Below are 21,540 nucleotides of genomic sequence, written 5' to 3' on the forward strand. Positions count from 1 at the left end.
GTGGTTTTCTGTAGCGGTCTCCATCTTTTGCAGAGGGGTGAGAACTACACTTATCTGTGGGTATAATGACAATTACTTAGACTGTAGTTAGGGATTATGTTGGCTTAGTAAAGTGGTGATTGTAGGTTCTCTTCCAAGGTCCATGACCTTACTAACCCTGGATAGTTGCCTAGGTCTCTAGTACCAGGCACAATATCCTTCTTGTTGAGTGGGTCTGAAGTCCAATGAGAGAGCTGCTGGTTACCACCAACATAAGCATGCCACCACTGCCCCCATAGGGTTATTGTGTCAGATAATGCTTGTTGTACTTCATAGGCATCATAGCTCAGTAGGACTGTTAGCTGTTTCCCTATTGGGAACTGTAAGTACTTAGGAGCCTTTCAGGAACTGTCCGGCTCAAAGGCCTCTGCACCCCTACATCTGCAGTTCATGATGCCTTCAGCAAATAGGGGGACAACCAAGGGCAGTAGCAATAGCCTATAGTGTATTGGGAATCTTTTGGATAATTCTGACAACTCAAAAGAGTACTTCTCATGCCTGGTGTTGAGGTTTTTATTGGATGGGTTTTTACTCTTGGATGGAATCTTAGCCCAGATGAAAGAATTTCATATATGTGTTATTTATACACAGCCTATGTATATTATAGGATTTTTAAAAAAGTAAATCAGTAGGACTTCTTGAAAAAGTCCTTATGACTTTTTCAGACATCCTCACTGTTATTTTACCCTCTTCCCTCCTTTTCTATATTTCCCCTGTGCAGGATAGTTTTATGTCAACTCGACACAGGCTCAAGTCATCTGAGAGGCAAGAACCTCAGTTTAAAAAATGCCTCCACAAGATAGAGCTGCAGGCAAGCCTGTAGGGAGTCTTTTCAATTAGTGATTGATGGGGGAGGTCTTAGCCCATTGTGGGTGGTGTCATCCCTGGGCTTGTGGTCCTGGGTTCTGTAAGAAAACAGGCTGAGCAAGCCATGGGGAGCATGGCTAGTAAGCAGCAGCCTTCCGTGATCCAGCTTTGCTGGTATTTCTGGCCTGACTTCCTTCACTGATGAACAGTGATATGGAAGCATAAACCCTATAAACCCTTTCCTCCCCAAGTTTCTTTGGTCCTGGTGTTTCATCATGGATGTAGTGACCCTAACACAACATGCACTTTTCCCATTTCCCCAATTAGATCACTGTTACTCTGCTGTTTTCCTTTGTATTGCTCCTCAACCCATCACCCTGACATCACATATGACATTGGTCTTTATCTCCCTCCCAATTTTATTGAACATAGATTCTTTTCTCATATAACATAATCTGAATACAGTTTCCCCTCTCCACTCCTCCCAGTTCCTCCACACCTCCTCGCCCGTCCAGATCTGTTGATGGAGAGGGCCTCCTTTTCGTCTGTGCTGACTGGCTAGCTTACACCCAAAATAACCACACAGAAATTGTATTCATTAAAACACTGCTTGACCCATTAGCTCTAGTTTCTTATTGGCTAATTCTTACATCTTAATTTAACCCATTTTTATTAATCTATATATTACCATGAGGTCGTGGCTTACTGGGAAAGATTCAGCATGTCTGATTCTGGCGGCTCCATGGCGGTTCTCTCACTTTGCTTTCTTTCTCCCAGAATTTAGTTCTGTCTCCCCACCTACCTAAGTTCTGCTCTATCACCAGGCCCAAAGGACCTCCTACACCACTCTTTTCTGTCTCTCATGAAAAAGCTTCTAAGAGATAGCAAAATAAAATAAAGTATAATAAGATAAAACAAAAACCATCATTTTGATGTTAGACAAACCAAGCAATGAGAACAATAAAAGAGCTCCAAGAGAAGGCACATGGATCAGAGGTCCACCGTTTACATGTTCAGGAGTCCCATGAAAGCACTAAGCTGAAAGCTACAGTATGTCTACAGAGGACCTGGTGTGGACCTGTGTAGACTGTATGATTGCTGTTTCAGTCTCTGTGAGTTCATGTGAGCTTCGCTCAGTTGTTTTAGAGGGCCTTGTTCACCTGGTGTCCTCTGTCCCCTCTCCTGCCTCCTCTTCCACAGGCACCCTGAGCTCTGAGAGGAAGGATTTGGTAGAGACATTTCCGTTTGAGGTGTGCATTCTGAGGGAATCTTTGTGTGCTGTCTGGCTGGAGGTCTTTGTATCTGTGGGAGGAGGAGTCCTCTCCGACAATGGCTAAATGGCTGAGTAAGTCACTGTCCTGAGGGTAGCAGAATATCAGTAGCAGTCATTTTATTCTTTTGTTTTGTTTTGGACTAGTAGTATTTGCACTTACCCCGGATCTCTGAGCTATCTAGTGTCTGGTTCTTGGTCACCCAAGGAGTGTCAGTTATGGGTTCCATCTCATGGAGTGGGCCTTAAATCAAATCAGACATTGCTTGGCCCCTTCCAAAAGGTTTGTACCACCATTGTCTTAATATATTTTACAGGCAGGACAGATTATAGATCAAAATTTCGTGGCTGAATTTGTGTTTAAGTTTCTCTTTAGGTAGCCTGCAGAGTACCTTTCCTTGTCAAAGACAGTAGAACATGGGGCTGAAGGCACTATGTAGGCATTAGTTCAACTTCTCCAGTCAGTTGTGTGGGTGCTGTCCTCAATTGGGGCCTTGCTGTTAGTTTGTGGAGAGCTATTATTTATGGATAATTTACATTGGTATAGATCTTTGTATATTGATACAAGTTCAAATTATATTTGTTATATTGAATATGTTCCTATTTCTGTTTACAATATTTGCACACCTATGTATTTTATCATATTGTATGCATGCATGCTTCTACCTCTAGTTAAGACATTTTGTATATTGATGCAATTTTAGGGTATTATCATATTGCATTATATATTTCTACCTCTGATCAAGATATTTATACATTGTTTACATTTTGAAGTCATTGTCCTCCTTTACTGCACAGTTGTTTAAACATTGTTTAATATTCTGATATGAAGTTTTAATCTATAAGTTATTTAGGTATTAAGTATTAAAAGTCAATTCATGTTTGTAATACTTTTAGTCAGACTAATTAGACTCTTTAGATATATAGAAATTGTATTCTGCATAGATAGGTAACCTTCAGCCACTTCAAAGATCTGTAGAATATGGCATTTAAATAACTTAGGGTTCTGTTGATGCAAAACACTATTGATTCTGGCAGTACTCATCTATTCCTGAGAGAATGTTGAGCATCAAAGACACTCCACTTGGGGTTTTCTTTTTTTCTTGGTACAACTGGCTTTTGGGCAAGGAACTGCCCATGCCTTGATCACTGACAAAGTGCACGATGTCAGGACTGGACAAGCAGGATACAAGAAAAAAGACTGCCAGATCTTGCCAAGTTAGGGTAAGATGGTTCTGAAAATTTTCCTGCCTCTGAAAATGGTCTGTCAATTATACTGGGCCTTAGCCAAAGGTGATTGCTTCAACATTACAAATGAGACTTTGGGTGATTGCTCAGGCAGTCAGTTGTCTCTGTCATCTACTGCACATTTTGGAAAGCTGCTTGATTGCACCTCCTGCCTAGTCAAGTAATATCATATCCCTTCTCAGGCCTTTGATGGGGTTGAAGACTAATCTAATTAGTTACTGTCTTCTTAGATCTAGCCAAGCCATTTCCAATATAAGACTTAGACTCCTTAGGATAGAATATTTATTAAAACATTAGGATATAGCCAGGTGGTGGTGGCGCACACCTTTAATCCCAGCACTCAGGAGGCAGAGGCAGGCAGATCTCTATTAGTTTGACGTCAGCCTGGTCTACAAGAACTAGTTCCAGGACAGGCTCCAAAGCTACAGAAAAACCCTGTCTCAAACACACACACACACACACACACACACACACACACACACACACACAAAAGCAAGAACAAAAAAAAAAAAAAAAAACACCCAAAAGACAACAACAACAAAAAAGAAAGGATATGTTCCTTGCTTAATATTGTTTATACTGGTTGTAATTCTAACTTTATACTTGATATCTGTTCCTAGTGTACATAATTTTGTATTGGGTTTGCAACTTTCTTATTTAAATAAAAGGGGGAGGTGCTGTGGGAGCTCCTTCAGCCAATAGCCTTTAAGATACAAGCCCACTTGGGCATAGTCTTTTATGCTATAAGTGCAGCTGTAAAGCACGCACTCACTGTCTTGCTTCTGGTTCTTGCTTCCAGCTGTTAGATTCAGTTCCTGTTCCCCATTCTTGAAGAGAACTGTGATCTAGGACAGTGATCTCTGAGTCGCCCCTAAATAAATAGCACTTTACATAATTCTGAATTAGTGTGGGATTATTTTGTAACTTCCATCATCAGATGATGAACATTTAAGTGTTAGCCATTTGAGTTTCGTCTATTGAGAATTCTCTGTTTAGAACTCTATCCCATTTTTTGATTATATTTTTTGATACCTAGTCTCCTAAACTTTTTTTTATATAATTTGGATATTCGTCCTCTATTGGATGTGGAGTTGGCAAAAATTTTTTCCCATTCTATAGGGTGCCACTTTGAGTAATCGTTTCCTTAGCCTTACAGAAACTTTTTAGTTTTATGAGTTCCTTTTTATTAATTGTTGGTCTTGTTGCCTGCATTAATAGTGTCTTTTCTTGTTTCACTGCATTCAAGGCTATTCCCCCACTTTGTCTTCTGTTAGGTTCAGTATATCTGGTTTTATGTTGAGGGCTTTGATCCATTTGGAGTTGAGTTTTGTGCATGCTGATAGATATGGATCTTTTTGCATTCTTCTAACTACTGATAGCCAATTTGACCAGTACCATTTGTTGAAGATGCTTTATTTTTTCCAGTGCATATTTCTGTCATCTTTATAAAAAACCAGTGTCCATTGGTGTGTGAGTTTCTGTCTAGATATTCATATTGACCATTGATCAATATGTCTGTTTTTGTGCTGATGTCATGCTGTTTTTATTTCTATAGCTCTGTAGTACAAATTGAAATCGAGGATAGTGTTACTTCCCACTCTTCTTTTGTTATTCAGGATTGTTTTAGCTATCTTGGGTCATTTGTGTTTTCATCTGAAGCTGAAAATTACCTTTTTAAGATCTTAAAGAATTGTGTTGGAAGTTTGTTGGGGATTGCACTGAATCTGTAGATTGCTTTTGGCAGAATGGCCATTTTTACTATATTAATGTTACTGATGCATGTGTATGGGAGAGTTTTCCATTTCCTGATATCTTCAATTTCTTTCTTCAATAGTTTTTTATGATACAAATCTTTCACTTGCTTGATTAGAGTTATCACAAGATATTTTATATTATTTGAGGCTGTCATGAAAGGTGTTGTTTCCCTGATTTCTTTCTCAGCCCATTTGTCATTTGAATATAGGAGGAATACTAATTTTTGTGTGTTAATTTTGTATCCATCTACTTTGCTGAAGGTGTTTATCAGCTGTAGGGTTTCCCAGTAGTTTTTTTTATCACTTACGTTTACTATCATATCATCTGCAAGTAAAGATACTGTGACTTCTTCCTTTCCCATTTGTATCCCCTTGATGTCCTTCAATTCCCTTATTGCTTCAGCTAAGACTTCAAGTACTATATTGAATAGGTACGAAGAGACTGGACAACCTTGGCTTCACAAGGGTTTTACAGAAATGACAGCGACTTTTTAAAAGGAAGGTGTCTCCAAAGCTCTGGAAGTCGGGTTTCCTCCACTGGAATCCTCATGATTCCTGTAGGTGAGCCTAGAGATTTCGCCAGCTGTACTTTCACTGTATAGTTCTGTGGAATGTAGCAATCTTTTATGATTTTATTAAAAATATTTTCTGGGTCTTTGACTGGGATTCTTCTTCTAGTTTCATTATTTTAAGGTTTGGTCTTTTCATAGTGTCCCAGATTTTCTGGATGTTTTGTTTCAGGAACTTTTTAGACTTAACAATTTTTGACCAATGTATTTATTTCTTCTATTGTATCTTCTGTGTCTGAGATTTTTTTCTTCCATCTCTTGTATTCTGTTGGTAAAGCCTACTTCTGTAGTTCTTGTTTAAATTCTCAAACCTTTCATTTCCATTATTCCCTGTTTGTGTTTTCTTAATTGATTCTGGTGGGGCTGGGATCAGGGAGGAAAGGACGACTGGAGCAGGTTTTCTGCTACAGAGTTGGGGTGAGCCTGGGGTATTGGATCCAGAGAAGCAGGAGGAGAGGTGTGTATCCACCCTGGACCTACTTTTTTCCTGGCAAGAGCAGACCTTGGTTGTGTTAGCAGGTGGTGCCTACTGCAGTTGGGGACTGGGCCAAAACAAGAAGTAGGGGTATGAGAGTAGAAGGGAAGATCTGTGGGATCCACAGGAGATGAGATGGGGTGCAGTGAAGGCTGCCACAGGTGCTCTGCTGCAGAACTGGGGTGAGACTGGGGGATTGAGCCTAGGGGGAACAGAGAGAGTCATTTGTCATTCTGGATCTCCATTACCTCACCCAATGTGATCCTTTCTAGTTCCATCTGTTTACCTGCAAAGTTCATGATTCAATTTTTACAGGTAAATATTATTCTTTAGTGTACATGAAGCGCATTTTCATTATCCTTAAGTTTCCTAGCTGTTGTCAAAGGGTGACAGTAGACATTGCCGAGCACATGGCTGTAGAGTAGGGCGTCAAGTTCTCCGGGCATTTGCCAGGAGTGGTATAGCTGGGTCATCTGTAAGTTTCCTCTCTTCTCCATACTCATTTCCAGAGGGACCGTACAGGGTTCATTCCCAGCAACAGTGAATGAGGGTTCCCTTTACCCACAACCTCACCAGCGTTTATTCTCAGTTGGTTTGTTGATGTTAGATTCTGATAGCGCGTGAGATGGAATCGCAAGGTTCTTTTAGGTGCTTTTGCCTAATTGGTAAAGATCACAAACTCTTTTTGAGGTATTTCTTGGCCAGTTTTACGTTTTCTATTGGGAACTTGTTTAGACCCCTAGCCCATTTTTCAATTTACTTTTTGTTGAACATTTTTTTCATATAATATATTCTGATCACCGTTTTTCCTCTCTCATTTCCTCCCAGATCCTTCCAACCTCTCCATTCTTTCTACTCCGTGGCTTCTTTTTCTCTCTTTAGAAAACAGGCAATAACAAAACAAATCGGATTAAAACAAAACAAACAAAAAGCATGAGGAACACATACACTAAACCCATAAAAAACACAAACCATAGTATATAAGCAAAGGCCAGTAAGGTTAAAAAATTTATGCCTAAACAAGCATCATGAGACTAAAAATACCATTGAGTTCCTTTTGTGGTGCCCACCTACTTCTGGACACGAGGCCTTCCCCTAACGATGATGTGTATACCCAGTGAAACTCTGTTGAAGAAACTAATTTTCCCTTTGTGAGTGATCGTCAGGTGGAGACAGCTTCTGGGTGAGGGATAGGAGCTATGTCTATTTCTCCTGTCAGCACTGGGATTCATCTTAGATCTAGAATTGGCCCTAGAATCTTGCATGGACTGTGCTTGTAGTTCTGGATGTCCTGGAACTTGCTCTGTAGACCAGGCTGGCCTCAAACTCATAGAGATCCACCTGCCTCTGCCACCCAAGTGCTGGGATTAAAGGTGTGCACCACCAGGTGGCACTGAATGTTTCTACAGCAGACTTCTGCTATTAGTTTGCAGATTAAGGACTCTCTAAATGTGTGCAAAAACCTTTAGAATGCTGAAAATAAGATATATTTGAAATTATGTCTGAAGACTAAAACCATGGCTTTGTATTTTTTTTAATCAATTGCAGTAAATGTAGTGCTGGAGCCCAACTGGTCACTTGGGAACTGGAAATTTCAGTACTCCACGACCCTGTGAGCCATAGTGTTTCCTGTCTCTAACTGCTTCTTTTTCTGTCTCTTTACTAGGCCTATGCAGCAGTGTTACAGCAACAAGCTAAGGACAGCAGACAAAGTTCAACAGGAATAGCTTGTTTTGGCACCTCTCTCCCGGAAGAAAAACTCAATGACTTTCGTGATGAGCAAATTGGACAGTTGCAAGAGCTGATGCAGGAGGCTACTAAACCCAATCGGCAGTTTAGTATCACTGAGTCAACGAAACCTAAATTTTGATACATAATCTTAACGAAGCATGTTAAATTTATAACCTTATACCTCGTCTCTCATTGGCTCTTTAAGACATATCCCTGCAGCTTTAGTGGAATAGTATCTTATTTTTGGACATTCTGAATGATTCATTGATCAAGATCACAAAGGCTACATTGTGCTGTCAGTGGAATAATGTATTTGCTGTATGGAATGTAATTTTGTGGAATTTAATTTTTTGGACTAAAAAGTATAAAGAAGAACACACTTTGGAATTGTACTGAAAATTTCTTTTTTGTATAGGAATGTTTTAAATTCTATTCCCATCAAGCATTAGCTCGTGGCTTGTTTCTGGTTTCATCAGTTAAATAAATATATCATGATACTGGTAGATGTGAATTTCAGTAAGTTTATCATTAGATGCATTGTCATTCTGAAAGTCCCACCATGTCTCCTTTAATAGAGCACTGCTGGCTACCACTCAGAATGCCCTCTTTGAGTCACTTAGAATGCAAGTTTTAAGAAGAGCTTTAAGATTCATTTTTTGAGAATTTCAGTTATTGCCTAAAGGTTGGGGTGATGAAAATTTATATATATTTAAATGTTGACTTATACATTTAAAAATAAAATACCTATCAAGACCTGAATATAAGCTGGGCAACTGATTGGATACTGGAGCAATAGAAGTTGGATCAGGTAGCTGTTTCCATTGGTAAAAAGTTTTCTGGGAAAGCACAGACTCAAGTGCAGATCTGTAGTACCTACATGAAGAGCAGGCATGGGGCTGCATGCTGTGAACCTAGGGATGAGGATGCAGAGACATGCACATCCCTGTGGCTCACTAGCCAGCCGGTGGGTTCCGGGATCAGTGAGACCTACTTCCAAAAAGTGGAGATCAATAGAGGAAGAGCCTTCTGTAGATTGTCTACATGTCACACCTTCCGTAAGACAGGTTTTATAGATTGACTACATGTGACACCTTCTGTAAGGTAGGTTCTATAGACTGACTACGTGACACCTTCAGTAAGGTAGGTTCTATAGATTGACTACGTGACACCTGTAAGAAAGGTTCTATAGACAAAGGGTCTGGGGGAGCTGCGGTGTGGTCTAGGTCACCAGGCTGTTAACCATATCTGATCCCAGCCTTCCAGGCTGACAACAGGTTGTGCATCTCTTCCTTTGAGGGAACAACCCAGTGTGTTTAACCTTCCAGGTTCTCCTAGCTTATCTGTGAGCACAAGGACCACTGTGCCTCCTACACAGAACTAAACCTTATTTCTAAAATTCAAGTCTGTTTTTCAAATTGTATGTGATATTTCCAATCATATTAAAATTTTATTTTTCTTCCCTTCTCGATATCTGAATGATATTAACATAAACCTAATGTACCAGCTAATCTTATTCACCTTAGATTTTACATTTCCCTTGAGGCTTGCTTATTAGGAATTCTGAAGCGCCATGTGGTAGATTGCCAGGTAGCTCTAAGTCTCTTCCATCCTTTTTAACCATTTCTATCTGTAAGAAACTTTGTGGCTCCTTCTGCATTCACCTGAGCTGGCCTTGAAACTTGATTTGCTCAAAAGAACAAAGCATGTTTTAGACCCTGAAGCCTGGCGCACTTCAGGGTTTTAAACAGAGACGGAGACTAGTACAAGGGCAACAGTGCAGCCCATGTAAAATTGGGTACTCTGAAGGAAAAGCAGTAATGCTGGTTAGCTTTAATATGAGTGTGATTTGTGGCACAACCATTTAAACGGCCATTCGGAAACTAGTATATAAGTCTGTAGCTAGTAAAAGAGAAAATGAAATGAGGAAAACAGTGAAGGGCCAGGATCAATAGAAAAATAAGAGTATATAGATGCTCTGATTTGATAATGGTGTCTCCATTAAAACTCGTGCTGGAGGCTGATCCTCAGGAGTTGCTGGGAGGAAGAAAGAACCAGAAGTGTGCCTTAGGGAGGGCTTCAAGGGTTATACAGAAGCAGCAGGATGGAGCTCCCATGACTGAGTATTAGTGACTTTATAAGAAGAGACAGAGGCAGCATACAAGGCATTCTCCTTCTCCACGAGATAACTCAGCTGCCTCAGGATTCTGTTAGTAAGGCCAATCATTACCAGCTATGGCCCCTGCACCTGCAACCAGGACTGTGAACTGAAGTAAATCTCTAAAAGTAACCACATTGATAACAGAGGACTGCAGTGACTGAGACAACTCAAGATGTCATTGTGTTTGCTAAAGGTAAAGAAACGTTATCTGACTAAAGGCAGTTTTTAAGTGGTTAAAAAATGAAGCGACTTATGCTGTTATGAGAAATTGTATTTGAAGCATAATATAAGGATTGAACATCATACAAACCAAAAGAAAGATGAAATTATATGTACAAATACAAACATGCATACTCATCTGGATAAATATATGTGTGTGTGTGTGTGCGTGGCAAAAGTTATGGCAAGAACATTGCTAGAAGTTTACTAGGAAGATAATTCAAAGTTTCATTTACATGGTAAGAGAATGATTAAGCAGCCCCATACTTCAGAAAGCTAACAATTCCAAATAACTCATATGTCAAAGAAGAAACCAGGAGTGTAACTGAAACTCTCCAACAGTGAAAATGTCCAATAAAACATATGGACTGCAACTAAAACAGCACTTGGAGTAAATTGATCCACTTCAATGTGCCTACCAGGCACAAAGAAAGGTCGTATACGAGAAGTATGTATCTTAGCCAGGCAGGGTGGCAGACACCTATAATTCCAGTGCTTGGGAAGAGGTGGAGGCAAGAAGACCAAGTGTTCCAGGTCATCCTTAGATAAAAGGTAAGCTTGAGGCCAGCCTTCACTACCTGAGAGACCCTATCTCAAAAAACTAAAAGGAAATACCTAGCTTAGTAATTTAGAAAAACAAAATCAAAGGTAATAAAGATTAAACCAAAAAGTTTAAATTTAAAAAATTAAAAACAATTTATAATGGATCATATCCTATGAAAAATCCTAGAAATGTTAATAGAAGGAAAAAGTAACTATACAGGAGCAAAGAAGGATCCAACTATTTCTGCTGATAAGATATTACAAACAACTTAAAAGTAATACATTTATTGCACCCAGAAAAAAATTGACAAACTTTCTAAAAATTAAGCTTACCAAAATAGATAAGCACACACAAAGACAAAAACACAAAAGTTCTTACAGCAATCAGAACTATTTAGTCACAAGTTTACAGTGATTCCAGAGAGAAAAACGAACAATTAAGTAATTTTGGGAAGAGTGTTGCCAAGTATCAAGAAACAGTTCTACACTGAAATTTCTTCACTGAGCAGAAAGAAAAGAGGACTCCCTGATCGACTTCATCACACATCCAGTGAAGAATGAGGAGGGAAAACTAGCAGCCAATTTCACTTAGGAATATGGATGCAAAAATCCTAATTAAGTATTATCAAGACAAACCCAGCAAATGACAACTCACAACCTGGTCAGGTTTGTGCCAAGAATCCAAAGCTGTTTCCACATTAGAAAATAAATTGCAATCACATTTCTACATAATCAAAATAAAGGTGAATTAATTATGATCAGCTGAGAGATACAGAAAAAGCATTTGCTAAATGTAAAAAAATGCGCTTAAATTGGGTCTGAAGGGCACTTCAGTCCAATTAGAGGATGTCTAGCAAATAGGAATCATTGTCAGTCACCATTTTGAGATTCGGGGAAAGGTCAGTCATTACTTCCTTTCAAGTCAAAATTGGCAATGTCTGATAACATGAGATTTAATGTAGAAAATTCAAGTTACAAATTATTAGAATGAATAAGGTTCTAATGTTTGCTAGATGCAAAAATTTCTGTACAAAAATCAACTGCATCGCTCTAAATCCAGCAAATATGGAAAAGAATTTTTGTCAACAAATAGTAAATACTTAGAAACCAATTTACTAAAAGATATATAAATCTTTGTGGAGGAAATTGTATAAGTTTCTTTAAAGACCTGAAGACTTTGAGGTACTTTGTTTTCAAGATTAAAAGACTGAAAATTACAAGCATATTAATTTATCTGCAAATGTTGTATACTTTCAAAACATTAATTAAAAATTGCAATTTTTCATTTTTAACTGTTGTTCTCTTTAAATATTGTATAGAACTGTAAAGTACAAGGAATATCAAAGTCATTTTTTTTAAAATAAGATTTTTTATTGAAAATAGATATTTTTTTGTAAAATGTATTCTAATTATGGCTTCCTCTTCCCTAACTCCTCCCAGTTTCTCTTCAACTCCCCTTCCATCTGAATCCATAGCCTCCTCCCCTTAGAAAACAAACAGGCATCTTAAGGAATAATAATAAAATCAGATAAAATGAAACCAAACAAACTAGAATAGGACCAAATAAATAACAGAAGAAAAGGTGCCAAAGAGAAATCATAAGAAACACATACAGATGCAGAGACACATAAGAATCCCACAAAAAAACAAAACTGGAGACTGTAATATGAAAGGAAGGTTAAAAAGATGCCCCGAGATGCCATTATGAGACAAAGAGCCTCCAAATATGCCTTTGAGTTAGTTTTTTGTTGGCAAAGGACATATCCTTGAGAGTGGTTTGTTCCCAATGAGATCAATTTGAGATGACTTCCAGGTTAGCCATGAGGCATGTATCCAATTCTCTTTTTAGCTCTAGGCCCTTATCTGGGGCAGACACATGCAGGCCCTGTGCATGCTCTCTTAGTCTTTGATGTTGTAATTTGTGAAAGGTTTGACAATCTTTTTGATTTTCCTAAGGAACCAACATTTTGTTTCATTGATTTTTCATGTTGCTATTGTCTGTTTCTTTAGCCCTGAGTTTGATTATTTCTTGCCATCTACTCCTTTGGGGTCTGACTTCTTTTCTTTTTATTCTAGAGCTTTCAGGTGTGATGTTGTTATTAGTATGCTATCTCTCCAATTTTTTTTACATAGGCACATAGAGCTATAATCTTGCCTCAGTACTACCTTCACTGTGTTCCCTAGGTCTGATTGTATTGTGTTTTCATTGCCATTCAATTCTAAAAAGTTTTAAATTTATTTTTAATTTCTCTCCTGAGTTGTTCTGTTTCCATGAGTTTATAAGCTGTTGATATACAGCTTTAATCTGTGCTACGCACATATCATGCAGAGTGCTATTTCAATTTTCTTGTTGTCCAAAGGAGTCCCATGGGCATTCCCAAACAACTCAGTCTGTTGCCCAGATCATAAGTTGATTTCCACAAGCTGAAGACAAGGCCACATTGCTGAAGACAACACCTACAGCATCCATTAAGCGTGGAGAAGTCAACATAGAGTCTATGTGCCTATACAGACTGGTACCTGTATAGAGTCTTCACCCCTACATGCTTCCCTCTTTGGTACAGAAAGGTACTCTGCATGCTACCAAAAGAGAACCATTAACAGGCACACAGTCACAAAGCCTTTGATCTACAGGGGGGCCCTGCCTGTGAGAGATGCCAGGGCAATGGTGGCACAAACTTGTGGGAGTAAGCAATCCATATTTAATTTGACTTAAGGCCAAATTAAATTTGACTCTGCTCTGGTGACCAAGAACTTGAGACTAGATAGCCCAGGGACTTAGGGTAAAACCAAATAATACTGTTCTAAAACCAAAAACAAACGAACAAAAACTAGCAATAAAATACTCTTACAGACTTTCTGCTCTACTCATAGATCAGTTCCTTGCTCAGCCATCACAAGAGATGCTCCCTCCTGCAGCAAATGAGAACAAGCACAGAGACCCACAGCCAGACATTATACAGAAAGTGAGAGACCTTGAAACACACAGCCCAAAGTGGGATGGCTCCTTCAAACCCTCTGCTCAGGCCTCAGGGAACCTCATGGAAGAGGAGGCAGAAAGAGTGTAAGAGCCAGAGGGGATGCACTAAGAAACAAGGCCCTAAATAACTTCATCAAACACGTATGAACTCACAGAGACTGTGACAGTATGCGCAAGGCCTGCAATGGGGTCTGTACCTGGTTGCACATATACCATAGCTTCCAGTTTAGTGTTTTTATGTGGTTCCTGAATGCATGATCCTGTGTGTCTCTTTTGTGCCTTAGGCTCTTTCCCTTCTGTTTGTCTTGTCTAATTCTAATGTGTTAGCTTTTTTCTTTATATTATTATATTATATTATTATCCCTTAGAAACTTGTTTTCTAATGAGAGACAGAAAGAAGGTGAATCTGGATGGGAGGGGAGGTAGAGAGGATCTTGGAGTAGCAGAGGTAGGGAAACCATAAACAAGATATGTTATGACTCCTAGTCACTATTTATTCTCGTTGGGAGACTTGATAGAAGAAACCGTGACAGGCTTTCTAGAGGAATTGGCTTCAGTTAGTTCCGGAGTTGTCTATGTGAGAAAGATAAAGTGGAATCTTTCACCATGCTTCCCATTCCTTCATTTACAGAGTGCCATTTGTTCAAATAATGCATCGTGACTCTCAGCCTTGGTGAATTCAAAACAAAATCCACTTATCCAGCCTCCTTTCTGATTTGGAAATCTCTGAAGCCTGTTAGAAACAATTAAGAGCCTGTAAAAAAATATGCCATTGTTGAACAAATTATAAGATTAATGTATTGGTTTAGAAAGAATAAAATAGTGTCGAATATCAGACACTTCAAATTGCATACCCTTTAAGGGTTGCAAATTGTCTTAGCCTAAAAACTGAAAGGTGGCGAATGTTGAATAATTGTTGCCAAGCAACTAGAAGAAAATAATGAAGGGCATAGTAATGCATAGTCAGTTCAGACAGACACTCACATTGGAAAATCAAAACTGGAGCTGTAAGAACTTATGATTTTACATGTAAAATGTATGTCATAATGAACATGTAAGACGAGCTCACTCGAAAGCCATTTGATTTAAACATGTCTTAAAAAACATCTAAATGAATTTCATTTAGATTGGTTGATACTTTATAACATTATTTATTTATTTATTTTTATTAATAATATTTATTTTATTAATTAAAAATTTCATTCAGTTCATTTTGATCATGTTTTCTCCTTCCTCCCACTCCTCTCAGCTCTTACCCACCTCCCCAACTTCATTCTTTCTCCCAGAATACATACACAAAACACATGCAAAACAACAAAAAACAACCACAACTAAGCAAACGAAAACAACCTTCTTTAGAGCAGGAAAGGTGGGTGTTCGACCTCCAACCTTAGCCGGTGTCTTTTAGAGCCAAAGATATCCCTGCATCATTCAGCTGCTGCTCAGTCTGATTCCCATAGACACTGCACATTCCGTACGGGGGAGGATGTTGTTTTCTGCTCTGACCCCATCCGTAAATATGTTTAATAAAGTAATGTATAAAAATAGTAACTTGGTAAGGAATCAGAGAAAATGTAATAATGTAGAAAGTCCCAAGTAGAGGAGTGATTGAAGATGTCAAGAGGATTCACTCCAGAGCATTAAGCCAGTGTGCTCTGAAGACACACTGCAAAGAACGGCCGCGTTATTACTTGTAGCTGAAAACCCCTGCAGGACCTCTGGTACACACAAAATGCCGCACACAAACTAACATTGAGGTGAACACATGTGCTCTTTATTTTCTACTGTTCGATCTTTCATCTGGCTTTGCTTTCCTCACAGGTTCTTTAGGTTTTGCTATAGGAAAGGCCAGGTGCTTGTTTGATTATGTCTTCAGAATGACAAACTTCAGAAAGGCATAGGAAGGGACATAATTGTTATATAACAGAGAAAGATGTGTTAGTTAAATTGGGGAAACTCTTTTGCCTCTCTCTGACAAATAAGACTCACTTCACTGTAATTGTTACTAAAAATCCATCCACCCAAAGCATAGTTTAACAACTTCCGTGGATTGGAAGCTAATTGTGTCGAGGCATGTAGTTCAGAGAACACTGATAATTCAGAGGAGATAGGAATGAACACACTCAACCAATTCTTTTGAATATTTATCAGACACGGTTTAGTCTGCACCTCCGAGCCTTCTACTTGTGGGTGAGGTAGGTTTAATTTAGGAAAACAGTCAAGTCTGACAAGTAAAGCAGAGGATTAATGTGAGAGAGCACAGAGCATCTTATAGGAAATGCCAGCGGTAAGGGGGCTGACTTCCTGTGCAGCTGAAACCCGACTCTGCTGAAGCAATGCCGTTGCTAAGGGTGAGCGTAAAGTTTTGTGTGTAAGTTCCCATCTTCTCTGTTCTCTGTGCCCTCTGACCTCAGTTCTGAACTCAATTACCTGGTAAAGATCTTAAAGTGGCATGCAGGGTTTTGCTCTTTGACTTCCTTCTGTGGCAAGGCTACCGTACAAGAAATCAATCAATACTTCTACCTGAAAGCATCTGAGAACCTCTGCTGTTGTGGGATGGGGAAGATGTGGGGAAGCCAGAAAAGCCAGGGCTCAGAGAAGCCATGTGAAACCTTACCAACTTCCGGGAAAATGATGACAAAATAAGTCCCTTCACTTGGTGACCAGAGTGACATGAAAACAACCCAAGCCTTCCTGAGAGCCACATGTCTAGTCATTTTCTTCTTTGAAAAGAAAATTCAAAGACCCAACTGTGATGACTTCATGAAGCAAATATTTTGTATTTTATGATCTTGGCTCAAAAATTGTTTCATCACAAAAATGATCCTGCTACTCCTGAAGCAAAGACAATCTGAAGGGGGGTTTCAGGATGGGCAAACTGAACACTCAGTAGCAAAATACATATCAATGAGAAAAGACTTTAATATTCAAACTCAAATCTTGAACTCATACCTGGAAGGGCGGAGTGTCAAGTAAAGATTCTTTTTTTTTTTTTTCCAGGCAAGGTTGTTGTGTTTAGGTTCTCTGCATAACAGCACAGCACTGGGTATCCTGGAACTCTCTTTGTAGACCAGGCTGGACTTGAACTAACAGAAATTAGCCTGCTTTTGCACCCCGTGTGCTTGGATTAAAGGCGTGTGCCACCACACCTAGCAAGGCAAGAGTCTTGAAAAGAACACTCTTTTGCTACTTCCTTCCTGAGGGCAGAGCATCCTGATGTCTGCTGTTTGGGCAGGGACACAGAAGGGAATGGAGACCAGCCCGTACCAGCATGTCAGGAAGTGATAGGACCTGCAGCTGGGGTGAAAAACAGACTCTGGGGTGGTGTTTGAACACAAGGAGAATAGTGTGGGGAGACTTGACAGATTCAGGAAAACTGCAAAACACAACAAAGCAGAAAAAGAAGACACTTGCTTAAATTTTAATTTCAGATGAAGTATGATGGGGAAGCTGACCAATCCCTTGTCTGAGGGGCGTGACCCCTCTGGGGCACAAAATACCTTTAAAAGATCCGTGTTTGTTTGTTTTGCCCTCTTTGTTTTCCTGGGCTCCTCTCTGGAACCTTTGCTTTTGTAAGTTCTCTTTTCTTTCCTTTATTAAAGCTGAATATTATATTTTAAAGCTAGTCTGGTTAATAATTGCCGATCGACCATGCCCCTATAGAAGTATTTATAGTGCTTTTGAGTAAATAAGCAGATATGTAGATGTACTAAATATATGTCTCAGGTTTTCCTATTAAACATCAGATAATAAAAATATCAACAAAGCATTTTATTAGCATACCAAAGCAACAGCAAACACTCATCTGGAGAACAGTGCTCAGTTCCTTTCTTGTACAATAAAAACAGTATGTTAAAATTCTAGAGGAAAATTAGTTTTTCTTGATTGATTCAGAATCAAAGAAATCAGGCAGGTGAGCTGACCATGTATTTAGATTTTCATCTTCTAGAGAACTGGGATACCCATCCCTTTGAAAGAGCAGACAGTGTGCCAGGGAATAGCATGGCATTTCAGCTCTGAAGAAGGCCACAGACGGCACCTCCTGGTGCCTGTGAGAAACAGACCTCTGTAGTTGGATCTTAACCAGGCTAAGACCAATCCAAGGAGCACTATGGAAAATGTGGTGATGAAGTGAGATGGGCCTGCGCTGCTGTAAATTACCTAACATCATCTGGTCTCAGTTTCCCCATTTGCTGCACAACAGAAGAGAATATCTGTCTCATAAAGTATGACTTGTCATTTAAAAAAAAGCTGTCAGCAAATGTTAAAAATTATTCTTGTTAACCATGCTGGTGGTGGAGGCAAAAGCCTAGGGAGAGTGGAACTTCCCTATTTGAGTTGTAACTTCTTAATTCCTAGAATAGTTTTTCCTAAGAGAGAGGGCAGAAGGAAGGACAGGATGGCAGAGAGGAAGGAAGGAGGAGGGAGAAGGGAAGGTAGAAAGGCTTTATTCTGGAAGGAATAGCTATATTAAAGGCACTCCTCAACAGGATTGCTCCTTGCTATTTGTGGAAGTAATTGGCATTGTTCTCTCTGAGCTCTGCATAAAAAGCAAACGAGCCAATCTTGTACAGATCGACACTGCATGAATGAACTCATTTAACTCTCAGCCCAAAAGCTGTTGCCAGTGAGAGAGCCGCTTCGCCTGACAGAAGAAACAGAGGGGTCCTCTTCTCGTCCTCTTAGCAGCAGTGCCCCTGTGCCTCAGCGGCAGAGCCCGATTCCTGACATGGCTGTCTCTTCTGGGTCCTGGTATTTATAGAAGACATTTAATGCTAAAATAGTTCTTTAAGGTGAGAAGCTGAGGGAGTAGAATTGAACCTTCTTTGACCCAGACTTCATGATGAAGTCTTTGAAGGACTCGGTCGCTGCAGCTTGGCATATCTTTCCTGAGCAAGCGACAGGCTACTTGAAGGGCCTGTCATATCAGAAGGCAGAGGTTACACTCTTTGTTTCTCAGTGCTTCTCTAGGATGCCATGCACATGGATCTAGACGTGGCCAGTGATCCCTTTGGCTATGCTAGCAAAATGTTAAGGTGATTTTTTTTTTTTTGCCTGAATGCTATTCCTTTTGTCTCAAATTATCCCCTTCCTTATATTTCTACCCAGTTCTAACTTGTCCCTATACCCAGGTCAAATGTCACCTCTATGATACTTTCCGCAGTTCCTTTATGCACCATGCATGTGTTTGTTTGGAGCTTTTATCTCTCCAGTTCAGACTGGCTGTTGGTGTGCATGCCTAGTGCCCAGCCCTTTCCTGTGATTAGAGTTTAATGGGAACAATGGACCATGTCACTCATCTCTGTGCAGATAAACTTTGAGAGTCAGCAGTGGACACCTAGTCAGTCGTTGTTGAATAAAGAGATTAGAGGGTCGCTGGCAAAGCTATCACTTGGTTGATGTGCTATTTTCTAGGGCAGCTGTAACTGAGTGCCGCAAAGAGAGTGGCTCAAGAAACAGATTCTTCTTCTTCTTCTTCTTCTTCTTCTTCTTCTTCTTCTTCTTCTTCTTCTTCTTCTTCTTCTTCTTCTTCTTCTTCTTCTTCTTCTTCTTTCTTCTAAAATAGTTCTGAAGCAAGATGTCTGAAATTAAGGTGTTAACAGACCACAATCCTTCAAAATCTCCTAGGGCAGTGGTTCTCAATCTGTAGGTCAAGACCCCTTGGCCAGGCCTCTATTTCCAAAAATATTTACATTGCAATTCATAACAGTAACAAAATTACAGCTATGAAGTATCAATAAAATAATTTTAAGATTGAGGATCACTGCAATGTAAGTAACTGTATTAAAGGGTCACAGTATTAGGAAGGTTGAGAAATGCTGCTCAAGGAGAAAACCCATCCGTGTTTATTTCAGCTTCAACAAGAACCAAGTGCTCTTTGTCTTGTGGAAATAAAATTCCGCATCTATTTCAGTCTTCACCCAACACCCCTGTATAAACCTTCTCCTTCATATAAAGATTCTGTTCATATTTGGTTAAGTCTTACCCTACTTTGGACCTCATTGTCATCCATCCCATCTGCAGTGATCCTCCTCTCAATAAGTTCTCATTGTAACATACTGGGAGTTAAAACTTTGACATATTGACTGGAGGTAAAACCGCACAGTGGGCACTCACTGTCTCTATCATACAGGTGAATTCTGATTTGGAAGTAGAAACTCCGAGGTGGATTTAATGAATAGCAGCCAGAAGTGAACTATTAAGGAAAAGGGATGGATAAAGGAAGAAGTACATCCATCAAGCAGTGTAAAGACCCCTCTCATCTAGAGGATTCTTTCCAATATTTAAATGAAACAAAATTCATTGAACATAAGGCTTTAAACTTGCCAGTGAAAGGAACTATCATGTAGTCTTTATCAATGTCTGATTCAGATGTTAGGTTTAGAAACAGTCGTTATTGTTTATTTAATATATTACATAAATATATAATAATATATTCTTTAATATAAGCTGGCAGCTTGCCTTCTAATAGTTTTCGTCAGTACCAAGGGTGAAAGCAGGTTAATTAATGAATTTGTGAGGACAGCAAGGGGTTGTGCTGAAAGAGACAATGGGATATTGAAAGGCCTAAGATGAGAGAAGGGTGTGTGTTGGCTTCACTGCAGAAGACATGCCCTAGACAGCCTGGCTCAGGGTAGAAGCTATGAGGGTCCTATACACCGTGTCAACACACCTGATGGGCCCAACAATGGTAGTAACAGATGAAACAGTGGTAGGTGCCAATGTTGGGTAAAGAGGAATTGCCATCATAGCCCCAATGTCTTCTGCAGTCTTAGAGCATGAAGGAGGAATTAGATGACCTTAGCCGTGTGGACTTTCTCAGAACACTGTGTGGTTAAGGCACACTGCTAAGAAATAGTGAACTGTCTTCCTTAAACACAAAATACTGACCAGGCAGTGGTGGTGCATGCCTTTAATTCCAGCACTCAGGAGGCAGAGGCAGGCGGATATCTGAGTTTGCGGCCAGCCTGGTCTACAGAGTGAGTTCCAGGGAAGCCAGGGCTACACAAAGAAACCCTGTTTCAAAAACCTAAAAAACAATAAAACCCAAAACCAAAATATTGGTGGAATGAATACTAATTTTTCATTTGGAGGAGGAAAGGGAAATATTTTTTTGATGAAATTCTGCTTAAAGAGAATACACAGAGAAATGAATGGAGTCTGGAGATTTCACATCTTAAGCAGTAGAGTATGGCATTTTCCTAGACCTCTGAAAACAAGACAGTTTTCTAGGGTGGAGCCCAACTGTTGGCTGTGAACAAATGTCCTCTAGAAACAGGACTCAGATGGAGTCTTTATGTTTTCTTCATCAAAAGAATATTTCCCCTAAGGCCCCATGTTCATGTGGGAAGCTCTTTGGGATTCTCTTTGGGATTGAAAGGTGAACTAAATCCTGGATATGCTCGTCCTTATTCTTCTAAAGACTCATTTATTTTCATTTTCTGTGTTTCGGCCTCAGTGTTTTTCCCGTAGGTATTTGTGTCTTGCACAGTGTGTGATCTGGAGCTGTGATCATTTAGAACTGGAGTTACAGACAGTTGTGAGCTGCCCTGTGAGTGCTGGGAACCAAACACAGATCTTCGCCAAAAGCAGCAAGTGCTCTTAACCACTGCCCACCTCTTCTAGAACCATCTACCAGGCCAAGCACTTGTGAACTTCCAGGGGGTTGTAGCTGTGTCTTTGGGCAAACACTGAGGACACCACTAGCAACTGGAACATAGGTGATTTCAAGCTGAGAATTTTTTGT

The 21,540-nt window shown here is 39.7% G+C and overlaps 1 protein-coding gene across 1 annotated transcript in view; it reads left to right on the top strand.

Annotated features, from left to right (window-relative positions):
- The window catches only part of Sdhaf3 (succinate dehydrogenase complex assembly factor 3), a 50,885-nt gene extending 42,489 nt beyond the window's left edge, over positions 1 to 8,396 (top strand). Inside the window, exon 2 of the mRNA XM_038319090.2 lies at positions 7,829 to 8,396. Within this exon, the coding sequence (XP_038175018.1) occupies positions 7,829 to 8,032 (204 nt within the window). The 3' untranslated portion in view covers positions 8,033 to 8,396. The remainder of the gene's footprint in view (positions 1 to 7,828) is intronic.
- The last annotated feature ends 13,144 nt before the right edge of the window (positions 8,397 to 21,540 follow it).

This window comes from Arvicola amphibius, chromosome 2, assembly GCF_903992535.2.
Source record: "Arvicola amphibius chromosome 2, mArvAmp1.2, whole genome shotgun sequence".
Classification (NCBI taxonomy): Eukaryota; Metazoa; Chordata; class Mammalia; order Rodentia; family Cricetidae; genus Arvicola; species Arvicola amphibius.